Source organism: Silene latifolia, chromosome 1, assembly GCF_048544455.1.
Source record: "Silene latifolia isolate original U9 population chromosome 1, ASM4854445v1, whole genome shotgun sequence".
Taxonomy (NCBI): domain Eukaryota; kingdom Viridiplantae; phylum Streptophyta; class Magnoliopsida; order Caryophyllales; family Caryophyllaceae; genus Silene; species Silene latifolia.
This window is the reverse complement of record NC_133526.1, coordinates 12397399-12423671: the sequence shown is the minus strand read 5'-3', so window position 1 is coordinate 12423671 and position 26273 is coordinate 12397399. Positions and strand designations below refer to the sequence as shown.

The 26273-nt window shown below is 37.5% G+C and overlaps 2 protein-coding genes across 2 annotated transcripts; both read right to left on the bottom strand.

Moving 5' to 3' along the window:
- Positions 1–601: 601 nt before the first annotated feature.
- On the bottom strand, positions 602–11826 carry LOC141598858 (mediator of RNA polymerase II transcription subunit 33A-like). The gene is made up of 10 exons (XM_074418673.1): positions 11416–11826; positions 8860–8967; positions 7482–7829; positions 6297–6616; positions 6115–6206; positions 4977–5328; positions 4030–4240; positions 2385–2499; positions 2133–2294; positions 602–1433 (listed from the first exon to the last, which is right to left on the bottom strand). The coding sequence occupies exons 1-10, from the start codon at positions 11679–11681 to the stop codon at positions 708–710; spliced, it is 2700 nt and encodes an 899-aa protein (XP_074274774.1). The 5' UTR covers positions 11682–11826; the 3' UTR covers positions 602–707.
- A 6895-nt stretch (positions 11827–18721) lies between these two features.
- On the bottom strand, positions 18722–26015 carry LOC141599011 (uncharacterized). Its single transcript, XM_074418879.1, has 10 exons — positions 25829–26015; positions 25297–25376; positions 24889–25043; positions 23414–23701; positions 22269–22398; positions 21343–21450; positions 20778–20880; positions 20569–20694; positions 19657–19850; positions 18722–19031 (listed from the first exon to the last, which is right to left on the bottom strand). The coding sequence occupies exons 2-10, from the start codon at positions 25347–25349 to the stop codon at positions 18935–18937; spliced, it is 1254 nt and encodes a 417-aa protein (XP_074274980.1). The 5' UTR covers positions 25350–25376; positions 25829–26015; the 3' UTR covers positions 18722–18934.
- Between the last annotated feature and the right edge of the window lie 258 nt (positions 26016–26273).

The window sequence follows — 26273 nt, the reverse complement described above, 5'->3', positions numbered from 1 at the left end:
ATTTAATAGGTCATTTAAGAAACTATGTTAACAAATACAATAAAAAAGGTCATGGTATAGACTATTGTATAGAGTTTAGGGGTACACCATAGAATTTCAAAAATGTAGGGGTACAACATAAAAAACTGAAAAACTCGAGGGTACACCGTAGAATATCCCATTATAAATTTATGAGTTATGCAACTTTAAAGTAGTTTTATTTGAGTGAAAATAAATTTTAATGCAAAATAGAGGTAGACCGGGCGGGGCCACGCACTAATATTAGTTACACATTATTTTTGAAAATGACTGCCATGGGTGTGTTCTCCGATGAAAAGCGGAGCTACTAGTGGTGGCCGTTTGACTGGTTGTGGTGGTTGGCATTTTGACAAAGGTAATTGCTCATTTGATTGGGTGCGGTGGAAGCTTGGTGGGGTTGTGGGGGTGGGTTGGTGGGAGTTTTTGGGCGATCGGCAAAGTAGTGGTGGCGTGAGGGGAGGGTGGTGGTGAAGTAATTTGTTGTGGTTAGTACTTAACATAAAGGGTGATTAGTTTTAATGTAACGTCATGAACTTGTTTTCTTAAGAAGCAAAGGGGATGAACAAAAAGATGTGGAGGGAGATTTTTTTTTTTTTTAACTTTCTTCATACTAAAAAGAGATCATATATTCTTGTAGATTGTGGCCACTAAAAATTTGGGGTACGGAAAGTTGGATAACAACTAATTCCCTAAAAACCAAAGAGCATTGAGTTATTCCATTGGTCATGAACACTAGGCAGATGTATGTTATAGAGGGTATCACACAAACCTGTGGCTAGATCACGCGGTGACAACTTATCATGGGCACAGGCTGTTAAAGCGGCATCCAGCACGAATGGAAGAGCTTCCAAAATATCCCACGCAGGTAACTGGAGCCGTAGAACAGCCTCTTCCACAGCTGAACTAGATGAACTACTACTTCCAGACGTCGTACTTCTGTTGACTTTTTTGAAAAGCATATTCAAGAGAGACTCGACAATTTGATGGACAGGAGTGCCTGGTGTAAGGCCGGATAGTGGAGAGGCTATACAGGCCTGATGCTGTCGGTACCAACATTTTAGTTTCGGAAAAGAATCCACAAATATAGGCTGAGTGGATGGTGGACTTAACAACTTGGAAATTTTTTGGCTTTTGGTCAGATAGTTAGAACAGTGGCTTGGTGATGCTAGCTGAGAGTTCCTCACCAAGAGCAGGTACTCAGGACTTAGCTGGGAAGCCACTGATGGCAAATCCCCCATGGCCTGTTCAAGTGGAGTGTGCTCAAAACTCCAAAGTTTTAAAAGAAGAGTAAATGCACTAGAGAACACGGCATGTGAATTTATTTCTTCCCCCGTTGGCAAAGCCCATGAGACCTTGGGTGAACAAGAGCCGAAACCTTCACAGATAGACATCAATTCTGCAGCAAGTTGTGGAACCTGAAATGATCATCAATGTAATCAGAGTTGTTAAAATATGGTACTGTATTTGTCAAGTCTTTAGGTTATAACTCCTTTTTCCATTACCAAATAGAATGTATTCTCGGAGACTTGGGGTATGTTTGGATAGCAAAAGTGAAGGGAAAGGGAGGGGAGAGAAGGGGAGGGGGAATGGGATGTGGGTGTCTGGATACAATTTCCCTCCAAATCTTGCCTATTGTGGAGAGATTTTGATTAGGCTTGGAAGAGGGAAAATGGATCACACCCAGATGTATGAAACTGTCAACTTGTTTCTCCACTCAACTTTTCTACTTTGATGCCCATTACATAGGAGTATTCCACCCCAACCATGTTTGGCATGGAAAAATCTATTATAATTGACAACTAAAAGATTTCCTATTCTGAAATATTTCAGTGACATAGACAACGAAAACATGTTGCCAGATAAAACCTTGACTTTCTTTAGCACCTTTAGTCTCCAAATAAGACTGGTGACAATAGCAAAGAGGAAATTTCCTCTAGGTACTTATAAACAAGACTTGCAGGCATATGTGCCAGAAGAGCCTTTCAAGTCACATGGGGATGCCAATCTACTCCTGAGACATGCATGATTGTTTGGGCTACAGTAACAAACAGGTAAAACAAATGTATCAAGACATTCACAGACAAACTAAAACTAACAGCATGTTCTTTACTTACCAAGCCATGGAGTGAAAAGATCTGAACAATATCAATTGTTGCTATTCCAACAAGAAGGACATTGAGAAATGGTCCCTGACTAATTAAATGACTATCACTTCCAGAATACTCTGGTGGAATAGGAGGAGACAGCAACCTCAAAATAAACAGAACTGTGTGCTCCTGGTAATAAGAAAAGAAGAGTAGAGTAATCAGAATCTTGGTGATCAATGCTTAAAACAACAGCAAATTATGCATAGATTAGCTTTGCACCTGCACATTCCAGCCACGGACAAGAGATGCCCCACAGAAAACGGTAGCTGCACGTATCTTTTCATCATCTGACCCGCCAACTGCAATCTGATATAGTTTCTCCAGCTCTTCTAAGCTTCCATTGAAACAAAAAATGGGAGTTCAAGTCAGAAATTTACACAAGTTATTTCTTGTGCAGTTGTACTTACTACTTAGGGAGGGGTCCAAAATGCAAACAGCTGCAACCAAGCTCAAAACTGTAGCATATAACTTTGGAGCCAATTCTCGACCTCCCATTTAAACTTCATTCCCTCACGGGTTTTTTAAGATGAGGTAGGATTCCATTTGATTTAGTATACGGACACATACTCCAAATGATAACTAAGATTCCCTCAAAAGAACCAAAAGCTTTAGCTCAGAAAGTGCTCCCTAATATACACCCAATACCCCCAAATACAGTTGATAGGGTGAGCTAGCCTTGAAAAGCCTTGAAAATAAACGGAAATGTTGTTCCATCTAAAATCCAAATACACAAAAATATGGGGAAGAGAACTTTTCCAACCCATAAATTCGATTTATAAAATCTAATGAGATTTATGAAAACCCCATTGATCCTTTTTACATGCAAGTTGCAACCCTCTGCCATAATAAGGACTATGCCACTTGAAAGTGAAGAAAGAGATGTCATGAATTCAATACATTTGCAGCACATGACACAAATGTCTAAGCTCAAAACCAGTTCCATACTTCCATCTGTACAACATTGTAGAGCGTATAGTCCAACGCAAAGATCAATCCCTCTCCAAATTACCATTAATAAGAATATACCAAGGAAAGGAACTGCTGAGAGACATGATAGATTCATAGATCATCATATATCCACAGTAGTCCAGCAACAGATGTTTCAACCTTAATGGTTTAATATAACTCGACATAACAAAGTTAAGGGAAGTGTCAAAAGTAGCTAAAGGGCACAAAATAAGATATTTATAAACTGATTCCTGTTTGTGATTCAACCTTCACAGAAGGTGCGAGCTGCAAGTTATTATCCGTTTAAGCACATACCATTTTCCAACCTCAATGGTTTATTATCCAAAGGTGACAGACAATTGTATTTCTGCTCCTAATGAGAACAACGTCCTTTGTTTAACCAGAGTCCCAAGTGCTAAGACAGACGTTCTGTAACCACGACTGGAAGAGGTATATCGGCCATTTACTGGCAGGCTATTATCCTGCTATCTTCACCAGGGAAACTATATTTTTTAAAGTTTAAACCTCCTCAAAGCACTTTTTATTGTCCTTCATAGTTCACAGAAATCCCTCTAGTCAAACAATACCAATTTAAAGAGTGAAACTTAATTACTCGTATATCTTTGCAGAATCTAAACCCTAAAATACTGGCCAGAAATGAAAACCAAAAGAGGGAAAGGAGGAAGCGAGAATATTAAAACCAGCACATGGATATGTTTCCAGCAACAAGATAACAAACAAATAACTCAAGAAACTTTAACGTTGCGACTTATTTCATCCAGGCCCAACCAAATAACTCTATGAGCATGAATAAAACCTGCCGACACATTCCTTCCCCCTTTCCTCTCCAAAACACAATAGAAAAAAGGTGAGGAATAAACCACACAGCAAAGTAACAATATATGCATATATGTACCTTGAAGCAGGACTGGAAACCAAAGCATTCATCAATGCAGATGTAAGGGGTGAACCTTTCATCAACGACGACCAACCAGTAACCTGTCCAGCAACACTACGGGGAACCTGATTGACACGTGCATTCACATAACTGGGCCACATATAAGCAGAGACGTCTAACAAATTTCTGGCGATGCAAGCCTCCACAATAAGGTGCCGCATATTTCCATCTGCAGGAAACACTATGCTATCAAATTCCAGAATTCTAGAAGGTGATCCATACAACACAGTTGTACAGGCACAAAAACGCAGCCCAAATGCCAAAAGCATTGAGATGAAAGGTCGCATCAGTGCCAAGCAGCAAATAAGGCTGCAAGTGATCATACGCGGATACGCCTAAAATCAACTCTCAACAATATGTAAAAGCTTGGTCAATAATACCCATTCACTCAGTAAATAAGCACATGCAATAAATATTTATAGATTGTTTAGTAAAATTGGCAAGCTCAAAGTCAAAACTCCTACTATTCTTGGAAAGACGTAGTAAAGTTGTTTTTATCATTAGTGTATTTCATGCAGATTATCAGCGTTATAAGTGACAACTCATGGGAAAGATACAAATTTTATTACCTGTCTTAACAAATTAGTCATAACTTGGAGAGCAACCACAAGTTTGCTTCATAAACAGTGAAGTGAAACCCAATGCAGAAGGCAAAAGCTCCATTGAGCTCAATATGCTTGGCTCGATTAAAAATAATTACAAAAATTGAATATTCGGTCAACTTGTCTCGTATGCAGCGTTAAGGCCGTTAACAACAAGGAACTTATTACCTATTCATACGTCTAATGTGACATACCGAATGAGTAGTCTCAACACGAAGGCATAATTATAAATAGATGAGGAATATACCAAACAGAAATCAATTTGTGGCACGTCTGTATACTAGATAAAGAAGGATTACTCACCACAATTCAAGGGCATATCACTGATGCTGACAGAATCAAGATATGTGTTACTGACATTGATCCCCGAATAATAAATCATTGCTTTGGCAGCAGCCTGATTCGCTAGTGACGCAACACATGAAGGAGGAGTTAACAAGCCTTCATATTCACCTAATTGCTCTAAACTAGAAACCAGCCCACAACGACGAATCCTTGAAACCTGTTTATTCTCTGTTTGACAGAACTCAAGCTCCTTATCCAAGGCACATTCTTCTTCCTCAATCAGGTTGCCAAGTACAAGAGGCATAATGGACAATAACATGCACAAGCAAGTATCAAGGCGAGCTATGGGGCCCTCACAGGGGTTCCTTTCCTAAAGCAGTAACATGGACAAAAATCATCACGAGAGCTAGTACAGCATCTACCATATTATATATTGGTGCATCCATGATTTCATGCCTAAGAACATACATGGATATCCTCGTAACATATCCTGCCTATAATATCAAGCATACATCTCGTGTGGTACTTTGTAAAGACAAAATCCTATCTGCCTTGTCAGTTTTAGGGCGACACCCAGCAGAGAAGGTATCCATTTATTATCAGACCAATACATCCCCAGGATAGTAAACCTTGCAGAATAGTGTGATCGAAATTTAAACAATATAGAGAAGTAACTACACTACATCCACGGTAATTATATCTACCATAAATCAACATCGCATCAAGCAACCAAAGCCATACATAGCAATAATGACCTACGATTGCTACGAAAGTCCTTGCACAGGGGAATGTTGTAAGAGACCAATAAAACGACCATGGGGGAAAGTAGTAAAAAGCACAAAATGATACACTAAATTTAAAAAGCATGGCTCGGGCGTGCTTTAGCCTAAGGCTCATTGAGGCACTAACCAAAATGTTTCGGTGCGCCTTACAAACAAGGCACGGTCAGCGAGGCGCACTACTATGCAATTTCAACAATTTTTTCTTGTTCATTTATTATGACGTTCTCTTTGACAAATAATTCCTACACTTTACTCCTTTCCATGTTCGCAAATTCTTATTTGTGACACTCGTAAGTTACAACGAGATAAATGGGACCATTTTTTGATAAAAAGTTACCATTATTATGATAAAAAGTGACCACTAAAATACATACCCTCTGAACAAGACGCAGCGCTGCAATCCACAAGCCTAGAAAGGTGTCGTGCCATGACGTACTGTTAAGTGCCCGGAGTGATTTCACCATACCTGAATAATGTAACTTAATATACTGCGTTCTTGAATAAGGCAGTTTCAACTTTCAAAGATTGAAAATGAAATAAAAGCATCAGGACTTACCAGTAAGGGTATCAATGGCACAAGTTGGAGTTACAATAATACCCTCCATAGCATCTTCAAGAAACAAGTCAATAGGAATCCAAAGAGAAGAACAACTAGCACCATGACATTGAGCAGCTAATGAGACAAAGGATCCAGGGGCCATTACAGCATGAAACTGCTTCTGTAAGCTTGTTTTGTTTTCCGAAGATAGAAGTTCACATGTATCAGATGCCATTCGCACAAAGACTTCTGGAGTTGTGTTCTTGGAGTTCCTTAAAGCTGCTGACTTAGAGGCAAGCAATTGTAATCGCTGCACAAAAGTCCTCCAATTTGAGGGCCTAATCAATTCACGCAAATGGTCAGACCTCAGAGTATTGCACTTCATATATCAATCTAAGAGAAGGATAAACATATGTTCAAAATAAACTTCTGGTTAGTGTTAGAACCCGTAATCTCCTTTACAAATGACATGATCGATCCCGAACTTTGATTAGTGTTAGAACCCGTAATCCCTTTGACTTCTCTGTGAGTAACAACCAAGAGCATCTATCACGTTGTTTCCAATAATCACACAAGAATAAAGACATACAGCCCCTTTGAAGAATGAGGAGTAAAGTCATTAACTATAAGAGGCCATATGGGATAAATGTTACAAGAGAGGGACACGGGAATTTTCATCCTCTTTTCCCTTTCTTAATGTTTGGTTGATATTGCTAAATTGTTGTTTTATTCTCCCTACAGCCCTTCTCATTATCCACAGTGGGGTTTGGGGAATCGCCTTTCTCAATGGTTTCATCAATGTCCCATAAAATGACCTGATGGCCTACATCATCCATACCCAAGTACCCAACACTTGACCATTCCTCTATCATCAGCATACTCTTCGTCATCCTGGGCGTAGTGTCGGTCCATCCACCAACACCTCTGAAACAGTATCCAATCTTCAACAATCCCAAGCTAACTGCCTGTCTGCCTGCACCCCCTTACCACCATTAAATATATCACTGGCTTTCTGAACTTTAAATAATCACCCTACTGGCCTTCACCATATGCCATGGCTTACTAAATTTGTCCCATGTCATACCCAAAAACACCACGACGGACCAACAACCATCCCAATGAAAGAGAAATGGACACAATATGACTAGAGCTCAAACACAAACATTCAGATAAAAAGCACTGTGAAAAGTAGGTAAAGCTTACATATTTTGGCTTACAAGGAAAAGAATCCTGGAAGTAACTTTATTTTCCAAATATTCTGCAATCAGGTCAATAGCCATCAAAGTATTTGCTTTAAGCATTCTCTCTCGATATTCGATCCGATTATCCTGAAAGTGACTATGGACATCAATTTCCATATCCTGTAACCTGGTCAGCCAGTTAGACTTCTTATCAAGAGTGTATTCGAGTAGCCCTTCATCATCCAGTGAAGCATCAACTAACTGCCACACACTAGAGAAAATGAAAAGCACCATAAGAACAGCAGGATCAGCAGGTGCATAGCCATAAACATCTGAAAGGTGTAGAGCATCGTTGACAGCTTTCAAAGTCCTGCAACCACGATAGAGTATATATTATAAAGTATATAATGTTACTGATGATAAAAACGTAAGAGAAGGAAATAATTGCTTTCATAAAAATGACAACATACGCACTGTGTACCATCCAAAAGTAGGAACAGACAGTGCATGCATAATAAAGCCTTGAAGGCTCAAACACAATCCTAGGACTTCATATCCAAAGTTGGCTTCTAATCATGCTTGACCTCTCCCCTCATATGTACTTACTCACATAGAGATCAAATGCATTACTGGCCCCCAAATTATACTACAAATTCATATACCTTCAAAACTCATCTGGTAGAAGGACAATATTTGACTTGAGAGATTGGCAATGAGCTTGTAAGATAAGCTGTATATGATATCCCGTAATAGAACTCCACCATTAAGTATAACTTGTGTTACTTACTTCCGTAATGAATTTTACAATAAAACTTATCAAAAGAATGTTTCGAAATCTCAGGCCAAAGTTAAAGATATAACATATTCTTTAAAATATGATTGTACAAGAAACATTGACGATAAATCAAATCTTTTTCTCCTCGACCACACAGAACACCCCATTTCTCTTATAATCCAAGCTTCCAAGGACATCTGTATTCAGTGCAAAGAGCATTGAACTATGCAACAGACACAATGGAGAACATCCATGTAACTCATAGGATCTCCTAAAACTGAGACTGTTGAAAAGCCTTCTTGCATTATTGCGTGCCTGATGCCCCAGCTGCCAGAGAGTGTCATATGGGGATATGGCCTTAACTGCTTATCTCAAGCGCGTAAAAGAGGAGAGTTGCGATAGGTTTGCATTTGCCAGCGTCAAAACAAGTCACACTCACACCTTATGAATGGCTCTAAACTGAATTTATTTAGCTGGTAATACAAGTAAACTTGGTATATTGCAGAATAAATGAGAACTATTAGAGGTACATCTACCAAAAACATGACTAGCAGTATTTTTTTGACACACGCTCACACACACACACACACACACACACACACACAGTGAAAGAAGTAATACTCACTTATCTTGACAGGATTCATTTACTTGAGATACCAGAGAGCTGTGTCTCTTAAGAAGTTCCATGTACAGTCTATAGGCTGTAGGATGCAAACGCCGACTCGGAATCGCCCTGCACCAAGTAAAAGTACAATCAGCACTGACTGCGTCAAGTGAAACCTCTAGAAGTAACTAAAACAGAAGACCAGAAAGCAGCAGCATCCATTAGTTTATGAAATACAACACAACGCACCAGTAGCGAAAAACTTCAGTGACTCAAGTTGGCATTACTTTTCATGTGTAGAATATTTATAATTAACAATGTTGTACATAGAACTATAGAAGAGACACCACAGGAATGACACCCATTCAAGAGCAAAACAAAAAATCATCACTCCCTTTTCTCCAGGATAATTTATCCAGAGAAGTAAGGAAAACACTCGATACTCTGAAACTCTGGAAGTGACACCAAACTTACTTCTAGCCTCACCATATATAACCCTTAGAAAAGAACACTTTTGAGTGGTGGACAAACAGAATCTTTTCCACATATGTCCATAACCCTTTCATTTCATATACTCCTTCGAGTTGCTGAAGGCACGATCATTTGGGGTTTTATACCTTTCAACTCTATCAAACACAAGCAAAAATCATGAATAACCGTGATAAGATAATAGCTATTGTTCTCTGCCTCAAGTTGTACACAAGTGACATACATACCCTACCCATGTTCTATGAGCTAGTTATCTTTCAACCAGTGTTCTCCATGAAAAGGTGACATAATCAACCACTATATAAGACACTAGAGCTTCTGCAAGGTGCAACACTGTCCTTCTATTAGTTGTACTGCTACCAGATTTGTCAGCATGATGCTTCTTGTACTCCACTAAACAAAAAAGTTTGATTTGCTCGAGGGTTTATTGAGAACTCCCGCCTTTTCTAAGTATCATTTTAACACCTCCCACCTTCAATAATATTTTTTTTCAAAACTCCCACCTTTTATGAACATTTTCTTTACAACTTCCAACAAAAACCCAACTTTGCCAAATTGAAAGACATTTTTTAGAAAAATTAATCATGGTATATCTTCATTTTTGCCAAAACCTAACTTTTGATAGCTTTCGTGGCCGGTACTGCCGAAATAAAATTAAAAAAAAAAAGTCTCATTTTGACAAAAACAGCTTTTAGGTGGAAATTTTGGAGAAAATGTTCATTTAAGGTGGGAGTTTCGAATTTGAAACATATTTACAGAAGGTGGGAGTTTCAGAAATAGGGTAAAATCTTTGCTCAAAAAATACGGTTTTTTTTAGAGTTTATTCACAACTCCCACCTTCTCTAAGTATCATTTTAGCAACTCCGACCTTTAATACTTTTTTTCAAAACTCTCACCTTTAATGAACATTTCCTTTAAACTTCCGCCAAAAACCTTTTTCTGCAAAACTAAAGAACATTTTTTTAGAAAAATTAATCACGACATATATTCATTTTTGCAGAAACCTAACTTCTGATAGAATGAAATGTCAATTCATGACCGTTATTGCCGGATAAAAAGTCTTTTATTTTGACAAAAACAGCCTTTAGGTGGAAACTTTGGAGAACATTTAAGGTGGGAGTTTTGTAGAAATTACAAAAGGTGGGAGTTTTGAGAAAAAAGGGTATAGAAGAGGTGGAAGTTTTGAACTAACGCTGTTTTCAATAATCCAATACAAGGAGCTTTTGTGCTAGGCAGGTACCCAGGTTCACTCAAGACAGTGTGTATTTTCTTATCTTTAATTTTGGGTTAACTGACTCGATTTCTACTGTTAGAAGAATTTGTCTCCAAGACAAATCTAGGTAAAGTTTCAAATATTCACCAAGGCCTGACCAATACCAAAATCGCGCGCATTCATCAACAATCTAAGCCTCATTCTTTTCAACTTTCCTGCCTTATATTAAAAATCGTGTGCATTCATCAACTGAACTCATTTTCTGGCAAAAAATGAACATTTTCAAATTACTGTGTTGCCGAAACACCATACCTAGAACTCAAATCCAATATTTTAACCTCTGCCATTAAAATTAACACCTAAAATGAAACGAACTATGATTTTCACTCAAAAAAGACTGTGTTCCTCATTTCAACAATGAGCATTGCTTAACTGAATTGATTTTCTGATAAAAATCGAAAAAATGAACATTTTCAGAGTTATTGTGTTGCTCAAACAGCGTACCTGTAACTCAAAACCAACATTTTAACGTCTACAACTGAAATCACTATTTATAAACGAATTATGATTTTAACTTGAAGACTAAATTAACACCTAAAATGAATCAAACTATGATGTTAACACCTAAAATCGCTAAAATTGAAATTAACATCACTGAAACCGGAAAAAATCGAAATTAACATCGCTAAAATAGGAAAAAAATCAAAATTAACACCTACAATAAAACGAACTGTGATTTTAACTTGACGAGTGCATTCCTCAACAATCAACATCGCAAAAATCGAAAAAATCGAACATTCTAACTAAAATTGGTACTATAACAAGTAACAAGAATACGAAAACACGAACAAATTGAATAAAAAACTGAAGGAAACCTGGAAGAGAGGAGCGCAAGAACAAGGAGAGGAGAAACAAGGTGAAGAGACAAAGCAGCGTCTAGAAACTTCCATGCGATAGGAATATTATTATCGAAGCAAATATGCGAGACAAGTAACTCAGCGAGTTCGACTGAGGGATGAGTTAACTCGGCGGAGTGGAGGATCGCGCTGAGTTGAATCGCCCAGTGAATCGGGTCAGTATTGTTCTTTTGAGCTGATTTTGTTAGGTCTAAGATATTGTCCCATACGACGCCGTTTGACATGGTTGTATGTAGGATTTGTTCAAGTTACCATTAATGGGGGTTTTGAGGAAAACTGGAGAAGTCAGTTGTGGAGGGCGGAATGGCGGATTAGTGATGAATGAATGACTTGTGGAATGTGGAGTTTATAGTCGTTCTGGTTGCGTTATAAGTTTACTAGTGGATGCTGTATTACTTTACTCCAACCCAATAAAATATTAAAAAATTAATTATTGTATTTTATAGCTAGGTTAAAAATGTTTTGTTTAAAACTGCTGAAGTTAAACCTTTCGCTAGTTACAATTTGCTTTTTCTTTTTTTCTTACTTTGTTTAAATTAGTGATTTGTTTGGTTACAATCTTGTGTTCTTTTTTTCACATCTGATTTTCTTTCTATTACATACGTCATTTACAATTATGCCCTAATCATTTTTTTCTCACCCAATTCATTTTTTTCTCCTTCCAATCTCCTTTTACCACTAAGTCACCAACGTCAACACCACCTCTTGGTTAGTCTTCCTTCAAACCTCGCTCAGGTTGAACTCCTCCGAGCCTCGCCTCAAAGTTCCTCGCTCTCCGACCACTCTCGTGAGTCAATGATCGCTCCTCCTCCCTTTAACGCACTCCCATGCCCGTGTTCGGCCCTGACCATCCGGTTGTCGGCGAGCCTCCTCCCCTTCGCCGGGTCGACGTTGCTCGCGTTCATGGACGACCTTTCTCCCGCCACCACCACTCGTGTGACTCCGGTCCTCTTCCCTCTAACGCATTCCCTCCCCCCGCAACCCCCTTCCCCGCAATCCCCCTTCCCCGCTCTCCCACCACCACAGACTACCACCCTCCCTCTAATCCCGACCCATCCCGACCTTTCTGTCCCGTGTTGCATAGTCCACCCAAAGAAACCACCACGCCTTCCGCCAACCATCAACATAATTGATAGTATTTGATAAATTAAATTAAGTTACTAATTTGCAAACCCTAATTTAGGACAAAAGGGTATGATACGGAAATTTAATGAAAAAATGTATGTGAAAGAGTAAAGACCGTATGTGAAAAAGCAATACCCTTTGGTTATCCACTTAATTTATGAGAATTCTAAAATCCATGAATTAAGTTTTTTGAAATTTGTTTGGTTGCCCTAAGAGCAATAGCAATAGTAATTCTTAGCATTGGGGTTGTCATCAAGAATTTTATTTCAAAAGTTCTTCTATTGCATTTAAAAGTTGTTCTTATTTTTAAGAACCAAGTTCTAAAATAAGAACCAAGTTCTAAAGTATTGGAAAATGTACAACCAATAAATATAACTTTGTAAAATGTGAGAAACCATTTTACATTATTTATTTTATGGTTTTTTTCCATCTAAGAACTTCATATAAAATTCTTCTATTGTGAACAAAAGTTCTTAAAAATTGGGGTTGGTGTATTGTGACATGGCATATGAAGAACTTTATATAAAGTTCTACTATTGTTATTGCTCTAAGGCCTTGTTTGGTTGCCTATCTAATTCATGGGAAAATTTAAAATCCCATGAATTGTAAAAAATGGAGAGTGTTTGGTTGCCATTTTTTTTTTTTTTTTGCAAAATGTAGGCATTCAATTTTCCTAGGAGTTTTGAATGCCTACATGATGGAGGAGTTGGATTACCTACTCCCCCCTAGTTAGTTGACAACTTCTAGGAATTCAACTCCACATCCGCAACCAAAAAAATTTTTCGTATTCACGTGAATTTGTATATAGGAAAATAATTCACGTGAATTGCATTTTTCGGTGTTAATCAAACTCCAAGATGAACCAAACGAGGCCTAAATATGACAAAATGTAGGAATTTTCAACTCCTGGGAATTACCAACTCTAACCTGATGTAGGAGTTTAATTACCTAGCCCACTAGCTAATTGGAAACTCCTCCATCTTATCCCTCCAAATTTACCCATTACCCTTAATAAAAATTAGATGCTAGTAAAAATCTTTCTCTAGTTTTTTCTCCCCCTTCCTTCTAAAAAACAAAACCCTAAATCCTCCCCCTTTGCTGCCGCCGTTCTCCTCATTCCTCCCACCGCCACCCATCAACCCCCTACCATGTCGCCGAGGATGGGGTCTCTCAAGACCTTTCTCCGGCGACCCGTCTCCTCTCTTCCGATTAACCCTCCTCCCATTTCTTACCCACATCCGGTTCTGGATCGTACGGGTCTGCCTGTTCCTCTCGGTCTGCGTGGTGTATGTGGTATGTTCGGGTCTTATCGGACGAGTTTGTTGAGGTGGTGTGGCAGGGTGATGCTTGGATCTGGCGGTGTTGTGGGTTGGTAGGGAGGCGTTGGCTTCTTTTCCTGTGTTCCGCTTTGTTTCCTTTATGTTTTTGTTTAATTTTCGCTTTCGTTTTTGTTTCGTCTCTCTTTCTGAGGGCTCTGTCTCCGTCTATCGGCGGTGTCCTTCTCTCAGTTTGAGAGTTTTCGTTTTCTGGTTCGTTTGCAGTTTTCTAATAAGTCAGCAGAAGATCAACGTTGTTATAGATCGTTATATGGGTTTACATATTTTGTCCGATTCATGGCTACAATCAATCACGTCGGAAGAAATGGATACTCGTCAAGGAAGATTCGGAGACCCTCTTATGGATGAAAGCCTTTTGCGGCGAATCGATGATAGAGACTCTGTTGCAGTGTTTCATTCTTTGAACAAGAATTTATTTCCTATGGTTGTTATCGATTTGTATCCGATTGAGCTTGACATATTTTGTAGATGTTGTATAACTTTTTATTAATGATAACGATCTTTTCTCAAAAAAAAAATAAAAAAAAATTAGATGCTAGTAATATTATTGAGATATATATGGGTATTTAGAAATTAAAATCGGGTGAATTACATAGTTTAACAAAACAATCCATTGGAGTTTAATTCATGGGAAAAAAACACCTCTAAGGCAACAAAAAACGTTTTTACCATTTCATGTAAATTGCATATGGGAATTGAAATCCGGTGAGTTGTAAACCACCACAGGAGTTCAATTCCTGTATGAACCAAACGAGCACTTAATGTGGGTATCGTCTTAACTTAGAACGATGTGAACCAATAATTTGTGTATTTTATAGAAGCAAAAGTATATCACTAAAACTTTTATATCACTAAAATTTAGGAGAGACGGTCTTTCAATAAGTTATTGAGAGACTCGTCTTCCGTACCCTTTTATTTGTATTTCGTGACCTTTTTTAATTGTTGATCGTGACATAATAATTTCGTACCTATTTCTATAATAAATGTACTCATTTTATCTTTAGTCTTAATTTGTACCTGTTTTATTACCTTTAATACCACTTTTTCTTAAAATTGTAAAATAGTCTGATGTTATTTAGAAATTGCTTCATTTGCTTTGCACAAGGATGATGTTAGTGAGAGTAGGGGTGTTCATAACGGTTAACCGAACCGAACCGGTACAAAAAACCGGTTAACCGACTCAACCGGTTCATCAGAAAACCGCACCTAAACCGAACCGATTTAAACCGGTTTTTTCAATTCGGTTAACCGTTTGAAACGGTTCGGTTCATCGGTTAACCGATGACTGGTTTCATTTTTTTAGGTTTTTGCGAGCTTGCGACGATGAACTGCTGCTTTAATTAATAATACCTGACTTCTTGTAAGTGGACATTTTCAATTGATGCTTGCATAAACAAATGTCCAAAGTGTAACAAAAGTCTTGATGAGTAAATAAAATAAAATACACCACAAAATGTTTCCAAGATAACCAAATGTCCAAAAGTCCACAAAATGTTTCCAAGATAACCAAATGTCCAAAAGTCCAAATGTTCAAGTTACAAATAATAAAATGTCCAAATAACAGTATAACACACTATTAGTTCCATGCTTCATCCATCCCTCCAAATAGCAAATCTTCATCATCAGTGGATACCGCCAAGGACTCATCAATCATAACTTCGGGTTGATTGGCCTTCAGTTCTCCCAAACCTATAATTAAAACAAACAAAGAAACACAGAAGGATGAAAATGTATGTATCAAAATTATATTCAGTATTAACAATAAAGAATGACACCAAAAAATAAAATATGTAAAAGAAACACTTACGCTCTTCAATAGCTTCCAAATCCGCTAAACGTTCTTCTATTATAAGAGGGCCATGAGTCTTACGAATCCAATCTTGACAACAAATCAAAGCTTCAACAATCCTTGGAGTTAAAGAGGTTCTAAAAGAATCTAAGACCCGACCTCCAGTGCTAAAGGCGGATTCAGAGGCAACAGTTGAAATTGGCATAGCAAGTACATCTTTTGCCAACTTAGCAAGAGTAGTATATCTTCTTGTTGAACTATCTTTCCACCAACCCAACAAATCAAACTTAGGGTCATTTGGCTCCAAGTTATCACTTAAATACGTATCTAACTCAGATTTTTTCTCCAAAACAAGTGAGGTTCCTTGGTCCCTCCTCCACTTATCCATGAGAAGTTGATGTGCATCTAGTTTATTTTCACCTTCTTTATCACGACTTATGGAAAGTGGAGAGCTAAAAGTAGAACTAGCTGCATCCTTTCCCTTTGATGAAAGGGAAGAAGATGTGTCATAAGCTTCAAACAATGACTTGAGAGCTTTCTTTAGTGTCACAATTAACATATCTGCACTCTCGACATCAAAAGCCTCTCTGATTGTCCACTCCACAAACACCCATTTATGTCTTGGATCAAGTATAACGGCAACGTACAATAAAATGTTCATATTATCAACATCACCCCAATACTTGTCATGTTTTTCTTTCATCTTAACAGCCATGTTTCTTATGTGTTCATTCTGATGCTTACAATGAGAAGAAATAAGACTCCTAACACCAACAATATGAGGTATAAAAACATTGCTAGTGACATGAAGGCTGCCGGAAACTTTTAAAGTGGCATTATAAAATATTTCAAGGAAGGGTAAGAAAGTCTTCACTGCATTCCAGTCACTATCATTTGGCACACCAAGTTGTTTGGTTAAATGCCTTGTAAAGGCACCACCTTTGCTACTCAAATTATCGAAAGCCTCTTTGAATTTCAAAGCAGACTCTAACATCAAAAAGGTTGAATTCCATCGAGTTTCAACATCTAAGGAAACAAGACCCTTACATTTTATGCTCACTTCTTTTATACTATCATTGAAACATTTGGCTCTAGCAGGTGAAGACCTAACAAATCTGACAGCAGCACGAATTTTAAGGATGGAAGTATGAAGATCTTTAAGACCATCTTTAACAATCAAGTTCAAAATATGTGCCCCACACCTCATATGCATGTACTTTCCATCCAAGACACTTCCCTTCCAAAAATTTACTCTTCTTTTTAAATATTGAACGGCCACATCATTTGCACTAGCATTGTCTACCGTAAGAGTCAAGATTCTTTTCAAATTCCATTCAAGAAGACATTGTTCTATACTCCTACCAATAATTTCACCAGAATGACCAGCTACTTGACAAAAGTTGATGATTCGTTTATGCAAAGTCCAACTATCATCGATAAAGTGAGCAGTTAAGCACATGTAACTCAAGTTTTGACCAGAGGTCCAAGTATCAGTCGTAAGACATACCCTAGAAGTTAATTTGCTAAAGAACTCTTTCAACTTTACCCTCTCATCAATATAGAGATCATAGCAATCTCTTGTCACAGTAGCACGTGATGGAGGAATGAATTCAGGTTGTACTGCTTTCATCAAGCGACGAAAACCCTCGCCCTCAACATGTGCAAAAGGCAATTCATCAATAATAATCATCGCTGCACACTCTTTTCTACTAAAGTTTTGATCATGTTGCCACAACCTAGGTACACTAACAACCTCAGAAGTGCCATCATCATTTATAATAGTTTGACTCTCAAAATTGATCAATTTTTGTTTTTTATCAAGATTGGCAGGAAACAATTTGCATCTTTGTGTGTGATTTTTCAAGGCACTTGTGCCATTACCCGATATATATTTTATAAGACGTTTACAATACTTGCATTGCCTCTTATGTTTTTCTTTAGATTTCACAAAATGTGAATGGTACTTAGATCGTTTACGACCATCAGAATCAGAATCGTCACTTACATCGGCTTTCTCTTTCCCTCGTCTCTTTCTCTTCCGTTGAGAACTCTCTAATACAACCACCGACTCACTTTTTTCACTTTCTTCACTTTCAATGTTATCGTTGATGAAACTCTCCATAGCTCACCTGTTGAGAGTTAGACAATGATTAAAATTCATTACAAGATGAACAAAATACTGCCACATCAGAAACAGGAAATTTATAAATGGGTTTTCCATTTGGTAATTGAAACATAAGAATGAGATACCAATTTATAAACGCAAACACAAAACAATGAACAGAAAATATAAGAACATGAACACAAAATATGAATATAATACATCGAAAAAGAGAAGGGAGGCGAAAGAAAAGAGTACCTGAGCTTTAGAAGAGATAGATCTGGACTACGGAAGTACGGAGGACGATGAGTCGAAATGGCGAACGATCGGAAAAGAGAAGGGTGGCAGATTTGAGAGTGAATTGTGAGGGACCGAGGGAGGCGATGAAAGAGTGAGATTTGAGAATGAAAGTAAATTAGGGTTTTTACTGGGGGAGTGGGGGTGTTAAAACTGTAATGGGTAATATTTCCGGTTCGAACCGGTTAACCGAATTTTAGGCACAGGAACCGAAACCGAACCGGTTTTGAGAAATAAAACTCGGTTCGGTTCGGTTAAATTAACATAAAAAACGGTTCGGTTAAATTAGCCTAAAAAATTTGCGGTTTGCGGTTTTTCCGGTTCGGTTTTTACGGTTCGGTTAAAACTGAACACCCCTAAGTGAGAGGCAAGTCTCACCATCTCAATGTTGAATTTTAACCCAAAAAACACGCTCAAGAGGAATGAAGTGTTTCTAGAAAGTCCCAAAAAATGAAATAAGGAGCGTATTCCTGATACAATGGGTGAAAATTTGATAGTTACTCTCAGACAAAGAGCAAAATAAATACTCTACCTTTTACTACTATACGGATTACATTTGTACATTCGACATGGTTTTTGATTGTCGAGGTCACCGCAGATCAGTGAAGATGTATTCAAGATAAAGAAGATAAATAAATAACGATCCTGACGCAAAATTCCACAAAATGGCACATTTCTTCTTCACTGAACCAAAATCTTGAACATGCATCTGTGTAACTGTATTATAGTAACATGAATCCTATAATCGTAACAAGCATGCAAAAAAAAAAAAAGAAATCACCACATTTTGACCGAAACTCAATACAAGACTCAACAGCAACGTAAAGCTCAATTTACAGCAGCTTGCTTTCCTTGTATAACCATATCATCGGCAGAGTAATAATCAGCGATTAACCGATACATATATGATGGATTATGACCCCCTCTGCAAATGAAACAGGATGCAGTTAGAGAAATCTTCCACTCAAATAAAAAGGCTAACAGCAAAAAAGTTCAGAAAAATAAACTCATCAGTCGAACTATTACGAGTATGTGACCTAATTTGACAAGCGTCACTTTAAACATATTATGGTTAAACACCCAAATTGGCCTTTGAATTCGAATCTAAGGAATTTTGTTGAATATAGAAGAGTGTTATAAAAATGACATTGGTTTTATTCAGGGCTTAATAGGTGCTTCAGTGATTTAGCGAAAGGTTATATAAACCAGAGCAGAGAGTTATTCATCAATAGTCCATGCATCCTCCAATTAACGAGTCTAGTAGAAAAGGGTGATGCTCATTTAGACATCTATTCTATTAGTGGGCATCATTATCTGTCCACACCCTACACGGTCCTTCCCTTTATTCAAAAAGTAAATTTCAAATTCAGCATATTCAACATAACCAAAGTTGACTGTGTTAACGTTCATCCTAAGAAAGGCCAGGCTCCACCAAAAACAAACAACCTCACCTATCGGACGAAAAAAACAAATAGCCAATGCAGAAATTTGAAGGGCATATCACATAATTTTGACAACAAAAAGTTAATTGAATCCAGTAAAGAACTTACGTGTCGGTGATAAATAGACTGACAAGTTTTGGAGGCACATAATCAAATGTAGGGTTGACAACATGAAGGAGCGGTTCACCATTGCCACTTCCAAAATCCAAACAATCTGAGAACTCTCCGAAATCCAGTAAATCAGATGGGGACTTCAGCTCGTTAAGCAAGACCTCTGGGTTGTGCGGATACAAGGGGCAAAGCTGCCACAGGTTACAAATCGCACAACTAGGTGAGTAAGATAAGTTGCATGAGTAGTTCGTACAAGTAAAAGAGAAATACGAGTACTATTTAAGCTCTAGAATGTACTCCCTCCATTTTAATCAACTAGACAATGGCGACCAGTCAAGAGCTTTCATGCGACAGGTCAAGGGAAACGGTTGTCAGACAATCACCTTGTCGGCATTTTTTGCCACATTGAAGAACGCCACTTGGCGCATTTACATTGGATGCAGCGATGTTTTGGAAAAACGAAGAAGAAATTGATACTTTGTTAACTGATTTGAGTTGGACACAGTATTTTTATAGGTGATGAATTGCAATATTTAAAATTTTTGACCCATTCTCCGGAATAAAAATGATAAAAAAAATAATTTTATACAAAAAATTTTTAAAAAAGTTGTCACAAAAATACCTATTGCATTCTTAAATACGGAGTATTATTTATCTCAATTATCATAAGAAAAAAAATTATTTTATAGAAAAATGATATATGATGGTAAAGTAAAAAAGGAGAGATGTTGAAGTAGAAGTAGGAGAGAAATAGAGAGGGAGATAAACTAGGCCATCCATATCCTTAGAGTAAAGACCTAAATTATTACCCAATTTGAAAGCAGTAAAATAAAGTTTTCAGAGCTAAGAAAGGTATAACAGCACATTTTAAATGAATAATAATGAAGACATAGAACACAGATTAATCACCTTATGACTTCCAGCAACTACCACAAATGGGACAGCGTGTCTCTGAGCAGCTAGTGCAACCATATTCAGGCCAACAGGGGCTATCAGTCCACCATTAGCCATGACAGCATGGGCACCAACAATGACCTTCACATATATCTTACACTTAAGTAGCAACTTTCAAGAAAAGTGCAAAATCTAATCAAAGAACAGGGTGGTCGTGTAAATACCATGTTTACTCGAGAAATCATGGCAAAAACAGCAGAATCAGTTATTACAGTGGTCTGCAATCCTCTGGCTACTAATTCTTTGGCAAGAACATGTCCCTGGTACCTAGTACCATGATCACAAAGAGAGCAAGTCAAAACTTCTGACACATGAGCTTATAGCAGTAAAGCAATAGTTTCCCCCATTGTTGACAATACAAACAAGAATACATCCACACCAAGAATAATGTGTAATGTTGCTTTTGATAAAACCAGGAAGGAAAAACTTCTGAAGATTGTTACATTAGAACAGTCAACACCAAGCATGCCAAATAACTTTTGGCTTCAATTCACCTGAGAGCTCTAATTTTCTAAATAATTATTCTTTCGCAGTCTTTGACAAAACTACCGTAAAGGCGTCACATTAGATATGGAGCTAAACTTTTTACGACCAGGGTTATTTGAAAATTAACAATATCCCAGTAAGTTCCTTTCGTTTCTTTTTCCGTCTTTTTTCTTGACAACCAATCTTGTTTTAGCATTCAGATACTAAATATTTTAGCTCCATAAAAGAAGTAATCACAAATACCTTGGAGCACCTTCAGCAACAAAAACCCGGAACGATCGTTTTTTCTCCTTTGCTGCACATAGAAACTCCATCACTGTTCTTGAACGGCCTAAAGTTAATATCACCTCACTGTAACCACATTTGGAACGATTGAATGAGGAGATAGCCCAAGCCTAAAGTTCAAAGGATAGTATAACATATAGATATGAGCTGTAAACAAAGAGTGACACATTTTATTTTCAAATAAACTTATCCTTGTTGTTACACAGGTAGGATAACAATGGAGGAACAAGAACTCATTATGTGGGCCATGAGTATAACTTAAATTCTATGGGCAAAAGGAATATTTTAAACACAAGCTTGTGTTAACTTTAAGAAAGGGGTAATCCCATTAAATAGGAAGGAGTAAAAATTGACTCCTATGAAAAACTCTCATTTGTTTAGATAAAATAGTTAGCCAAAATAATGGTTATGGCATCACCATGCATGATTTACTACGACAAATAATACCCTTACAGACACAAAATTAATGTCCTTTTCAGGTTTAAATACTAATCAAACTATTACGAAAGTTCAAGAATTATTCAACTATGATTGTCCGCACATGATTATTTGGTTATTACACTTCACTCGTATGTTAATGTTTATGTCCGAATGTTTGATAAATTTTCATACAAATATGAATAATATCGTGACATTGTGGACATTAATATCACTGTCATCAAAATCACCTACAGATATAGCATACAATCCGCCTCTAGAAAACATTGTTTTGAGGATCTGTCTTTTGAGGAAGCATGAAAATGACAAGTAGAGACATTATACAACATAAAAAAGAAGTAAATTTCGTGAATCCGTTCAGGAATGACTGAATGAGAGCATAACAGACAAAATACAACAATGAAAAATTGAAAAAGCTGTATTTAAGTAGAAATAGAAGAATGTACTTTTGATGAATGTGCTCGACTGCCTGCTCGGCAATCTGTTCATGGCAAGAATTGATATCTTGAATGAGCTCATTAACAGCTTCAATGACATCGTGCTTTAGTTTCCGGCTCCTCAAACCCTTGTCAGCAGCTGCGGACGAAAAATAGTCAGCTACAGAAAACATACACAAGGCTAGATTATCCGGAGTAACCGCATGTAATCTATCCTGAATCAAGGTCTTGCTATCTTAAGCTCCCAACTTTTACTTTAAACCATATTGACAGTGTTCAAATAACACAACATTCAAATTCATTTGATATTTTGATCCTTCAAACGACCAATTTTGGATTCCCACATCCTTTCTTTTAATATAAAATAGTCCTGAAGAGATAGCAAAAGGGGTGCGCTCATAGGAAGGGAAGAAACCCATTAACCCCGACTCCAGAGTCTTCAATTGTACAGTAACATCAAAACAATTATAACCACATACTATTGAAGAAATCTCTAACTACAAAATGCATTATGTTTCCTTCTGGGTATGGTTCACCATCTATAGACCTGAAAAACAATAAGGAGAACACCACTTCATTTTCCTTATTCACTCCCATCTAAAGATTCAATTGTCCTCTTTACAGGTGACCAAGGGATAATTTTCTAAACCACCGTGTACTCCAAAGTAGTTATTTCTCTTTTTCTGAATAAGCAAATAAATAAAACAAATTACCATCTCCTAGGTTCATGTCATGGAGAATAGAATATAGGGTGGTTAGCTTCAATCAATCCACAAGCCGCAATATAGAGCAACTTCCTATTGAAGGATTAACAAGATGGTGGAGAGGGCATCAAGAAATCCAGCAACTGGAGTAATGGCGGAAAAAATGAAAAGATTCACAGAGGCCAAAATTTGAGTAAGAGTAAAGCATGTCACAAAGTTAGTCTCAGAAAAATTGTCGGCCCACAAGAAAAGCATACTAGCAATTGTTGACCCCGGCTACTTCCAAGATTAAATGAACTTCAATAACCAAGATATCTGACAGATCAAAAGCAGCAGTACATGCAACTGCATACGGTACATAAAACTTTTACAACTATATATATTTAACACTAATAATAAAATATGTATAACGAAGCTTCTCTATGCTAACACAGTAACACCATAACTTACATCTGCTTTTTCCTTCTGAATCGCCCCCAGACGAGGAAGTATGATGAACGGCAGCATTATCAGGCAACTCCTCAAGAAGAGTCTGCAAAGACGGTGGGCGTAAAGTGCTTCTGGATGCAGCAGCAACCACAGCTGCTGACAAGACGGGACGACCACTTTCATTTTCATCTTCATCATCGTCACTTCCAGCTGATATATTTACGTCTCCTATAGCTGCAGTAGTGAGGGATAGATCCTCCTCTCTGATTATATGCAGCACGCGCCTCACAATGTTACCAACAGCAAGCTCTGCAGTAAACAACAGAAGTCAACAAAGGCTGCCACAGTGTCCCAATTACATCAGAATCTGCAACACTTAAATTGTTAATTAAATTTTCTATTAGTAGGTCAAGAATTTTAGAATTTCACGATTCTTAATATTGATCATTCGAAGAACAGAAAAATATTAAATTTTGAAGTGTCTGGATTTATGCCTACAGGCCTAGCTTAACTTGCATCTCTAGATTTAAGGTCATCATGGTTTTTCTATGTATCTAGTACAAATTCAGAAGTACAGCATCAAACTTTACGATATTACTCTACCAAGAAGGATTCCCAGATAACCAACAGCATTAGGCATCAGCACATGGTGAAAGTCATCTGCATTATTCACACTAACCTAAGTTGTAGGACTAAAACCATCCATTAAGAGGCCACCAAAGACTGTCCTTATTGTATAACAGTACTAAGGTTAAATTCAGTTGAGGGTAATTCAATTGTAATGAGACCCTCTTCAGCGAAGATAAAGTGGGAATGTAGGAGTAAGAGGAAAAACAAGCAGATGAATGTAATTTGAATAAATCGTTTGATGAAACGTAATTTGTTCGATCTGAACCTATGCAAGCGCCATTACATAACTAAATGTATGGTTTAAACTCCCCTATACCACTTTTCTCTGACTACTTTATTTCTCACCATCTCTCCTAAGTCCAATTTAAGATTCCTTACACTGCACTGCAACCACCGCATTCACCCAAACAGGCACAAGAATACTACATAATATTATATTCTAAAACAATAAAATGCTACATAACTTTGCTACTATTTTAAAGCACTTATTTTAATAATAATTTATTGTATGTGGGAATAGCAGTACTCATAATCAGTACAACTCAATGGCACATTAATCCTTTGTTTGGATAGACTATAGAGGGAAGAGGATGAGAGGGATTAAGAGGAAGACAATTTCCCTAGTTTGGTTAGCAAATTTGGGTTTTTGGAGGGGAGGGAAAATGGATCACTCTAATAATTTCCCCTCCAACAAAGGAAAAATTTGGAGGGAAAACTCTTCACTATCCATTCCACCTCCCCTTCCCTTTCCTCCTCCCCCTCCCCTCCCTTTCTCGCCTATTTTAATATCCAAACAAGGCCTAAAACTTTGCCATTCAAATTGTATGTAATGCCAATGTTTAGTTAGAAATAAAAGAGAGGCATACCGACAGGGTTTGCAGCAATTAGCTGCTCTCCAACAGCCTTAACAGCATCAATAAGGGCACCAGCCTGATTAGTGTAAGGAATCCTCTGCTGAGATATTACCGAGCGAAGCAACTCCGCGGTGTGCCTCGCTGTCGCTTGTGACCCCTCAATTTTACTAAAACCCCAAAACAAAAAACAAGCAACAACAACAACAACAACATTAGAGCCTTAATCCCAAAATGATTTGGGGTCGGCTGACATGAATCATCCTTTCGAACCGTCCATGGGTGAACGCACGCCTCAAAATGCGAATAAAAAAAGGGAAAATGAAAAACAAGCAACAGATCAAAAAACAAACTCGTTCATCATGCCTAGAACTTCCTACAATTTTCTTTAAACAAATCAGTAAGCCTAACTAGAACACTCACCGTTTCTTAAGTTTGTTAACAACATCATTGACAAGAACCTGGACATCTGGCATTTTATCCTTTCTTTCCCTAGAACCCACCTGGAAATTGGCAATATCATAAGCTAAATTTCCAGATTCAGGAATTGTCGTGTCACATAACAAGCTCGATTATTCAATCAAATCACATAACAATATAGCTATGGCATCACAAACCATTATAATTGCTCATAACAATGATTATACTCATAAAAATTGCCTAGTTAGAATAAACAATTGAGAAATTGAAATTTACAATTAAACAATTGAGGAATTGTGGGCTGTTAATTTGCTAGGAACGACTGAAAATCGCAGAAGTTGCATATTAATCACCGTAACATAAAATCAATTGCAAAAATTGTGAACTAGGGTTTGTAAAATTGGGGATTAAATTTAAGCAAACAAGTACTACCTCCGTCCCACACAGTTATTTACATTGATTGAAATACTCTCAAGAAAACTATAAAAGATAAACAAATGATCGAGACGGAAAAAGTAAACTGTAAATATTATACCTGAGAGCGAGAGTATGAACAAAGGAAACTGAAATAAAGAACACAATTCAATTCACTTGTTGTCGACTGGAGAAGCACTGTTTTTGGTACCCAACTACTGATGTTTTGCGTTTTGTCTACGTCTACTTTTTATTGAGGCATGTTCAGGGGTAGGGATGAACAACGGGTCCAAGATCGGACCGGACCGAACGAAACCGACGAGATCAAAGATTGAAAAAATAAATTTAGTGGATCTAAAATTGGATCTAAAAGTTTCGGTCGTTAATCGGGCCAAACTCTAATTTTTTTGGTCCGGTCCAGTCTTTGACAAAAATAGATTTAAAAATAGTATTTATCGCTATTTACTGTATTAGTGTGTAACCCGTGGAAAAATGCAAGAGTATAATATACATTTATGAATAACATTATATTTATATAATCACCAATTCTCATTGAAGACGGATAC

Bases quoted from the DNA above. Each gene is read 5' to 3' on its own strand.
- LOC141599011 (XM_074418879.1), bottom strand. From the start codon at position 25,349: ATGCCAGATGTCCAGGTTCTTGTCAATGATGTTGTTAACAAACTTAAG. The intron at 25,044-25,296 runs GTGAGTGTTCTA...TTGGGGTTTTAG, and splicing joins GTTAACAAACTTAAGAAACG to TAAAATTGAGGGGTCACAAG. The intron at 21,451-22,268 runs GTACATTCTTCT...ATGTGGTTACAG, and splicing joins GTCGAGCACATTCATCAAAA to TGAGGTGATATTAACTTTAG.
- LOC141598858 (XM_074418673.1), bottom strand. From the start codon at position 11,681: ATGTCAAACGGCGTCGTATGGGACAATATCTTAGACCTAACAAAATCA. The intron at 8,968-11,415 runs GTTTCCTTCAGT...TACTTGGTGCAG, and splicing joins CTTGCGCTCCTCTCTTCCAG to GGCGATTCCGAGTCGGCGTT. The intron at 2,295-2,384 runs GTGCAAAGCTAA...TCTTATTACCAG, and splicing joins TCCGTGGCTGGAATGTGCAG to GAGCACACAGTTCTGTTTAT.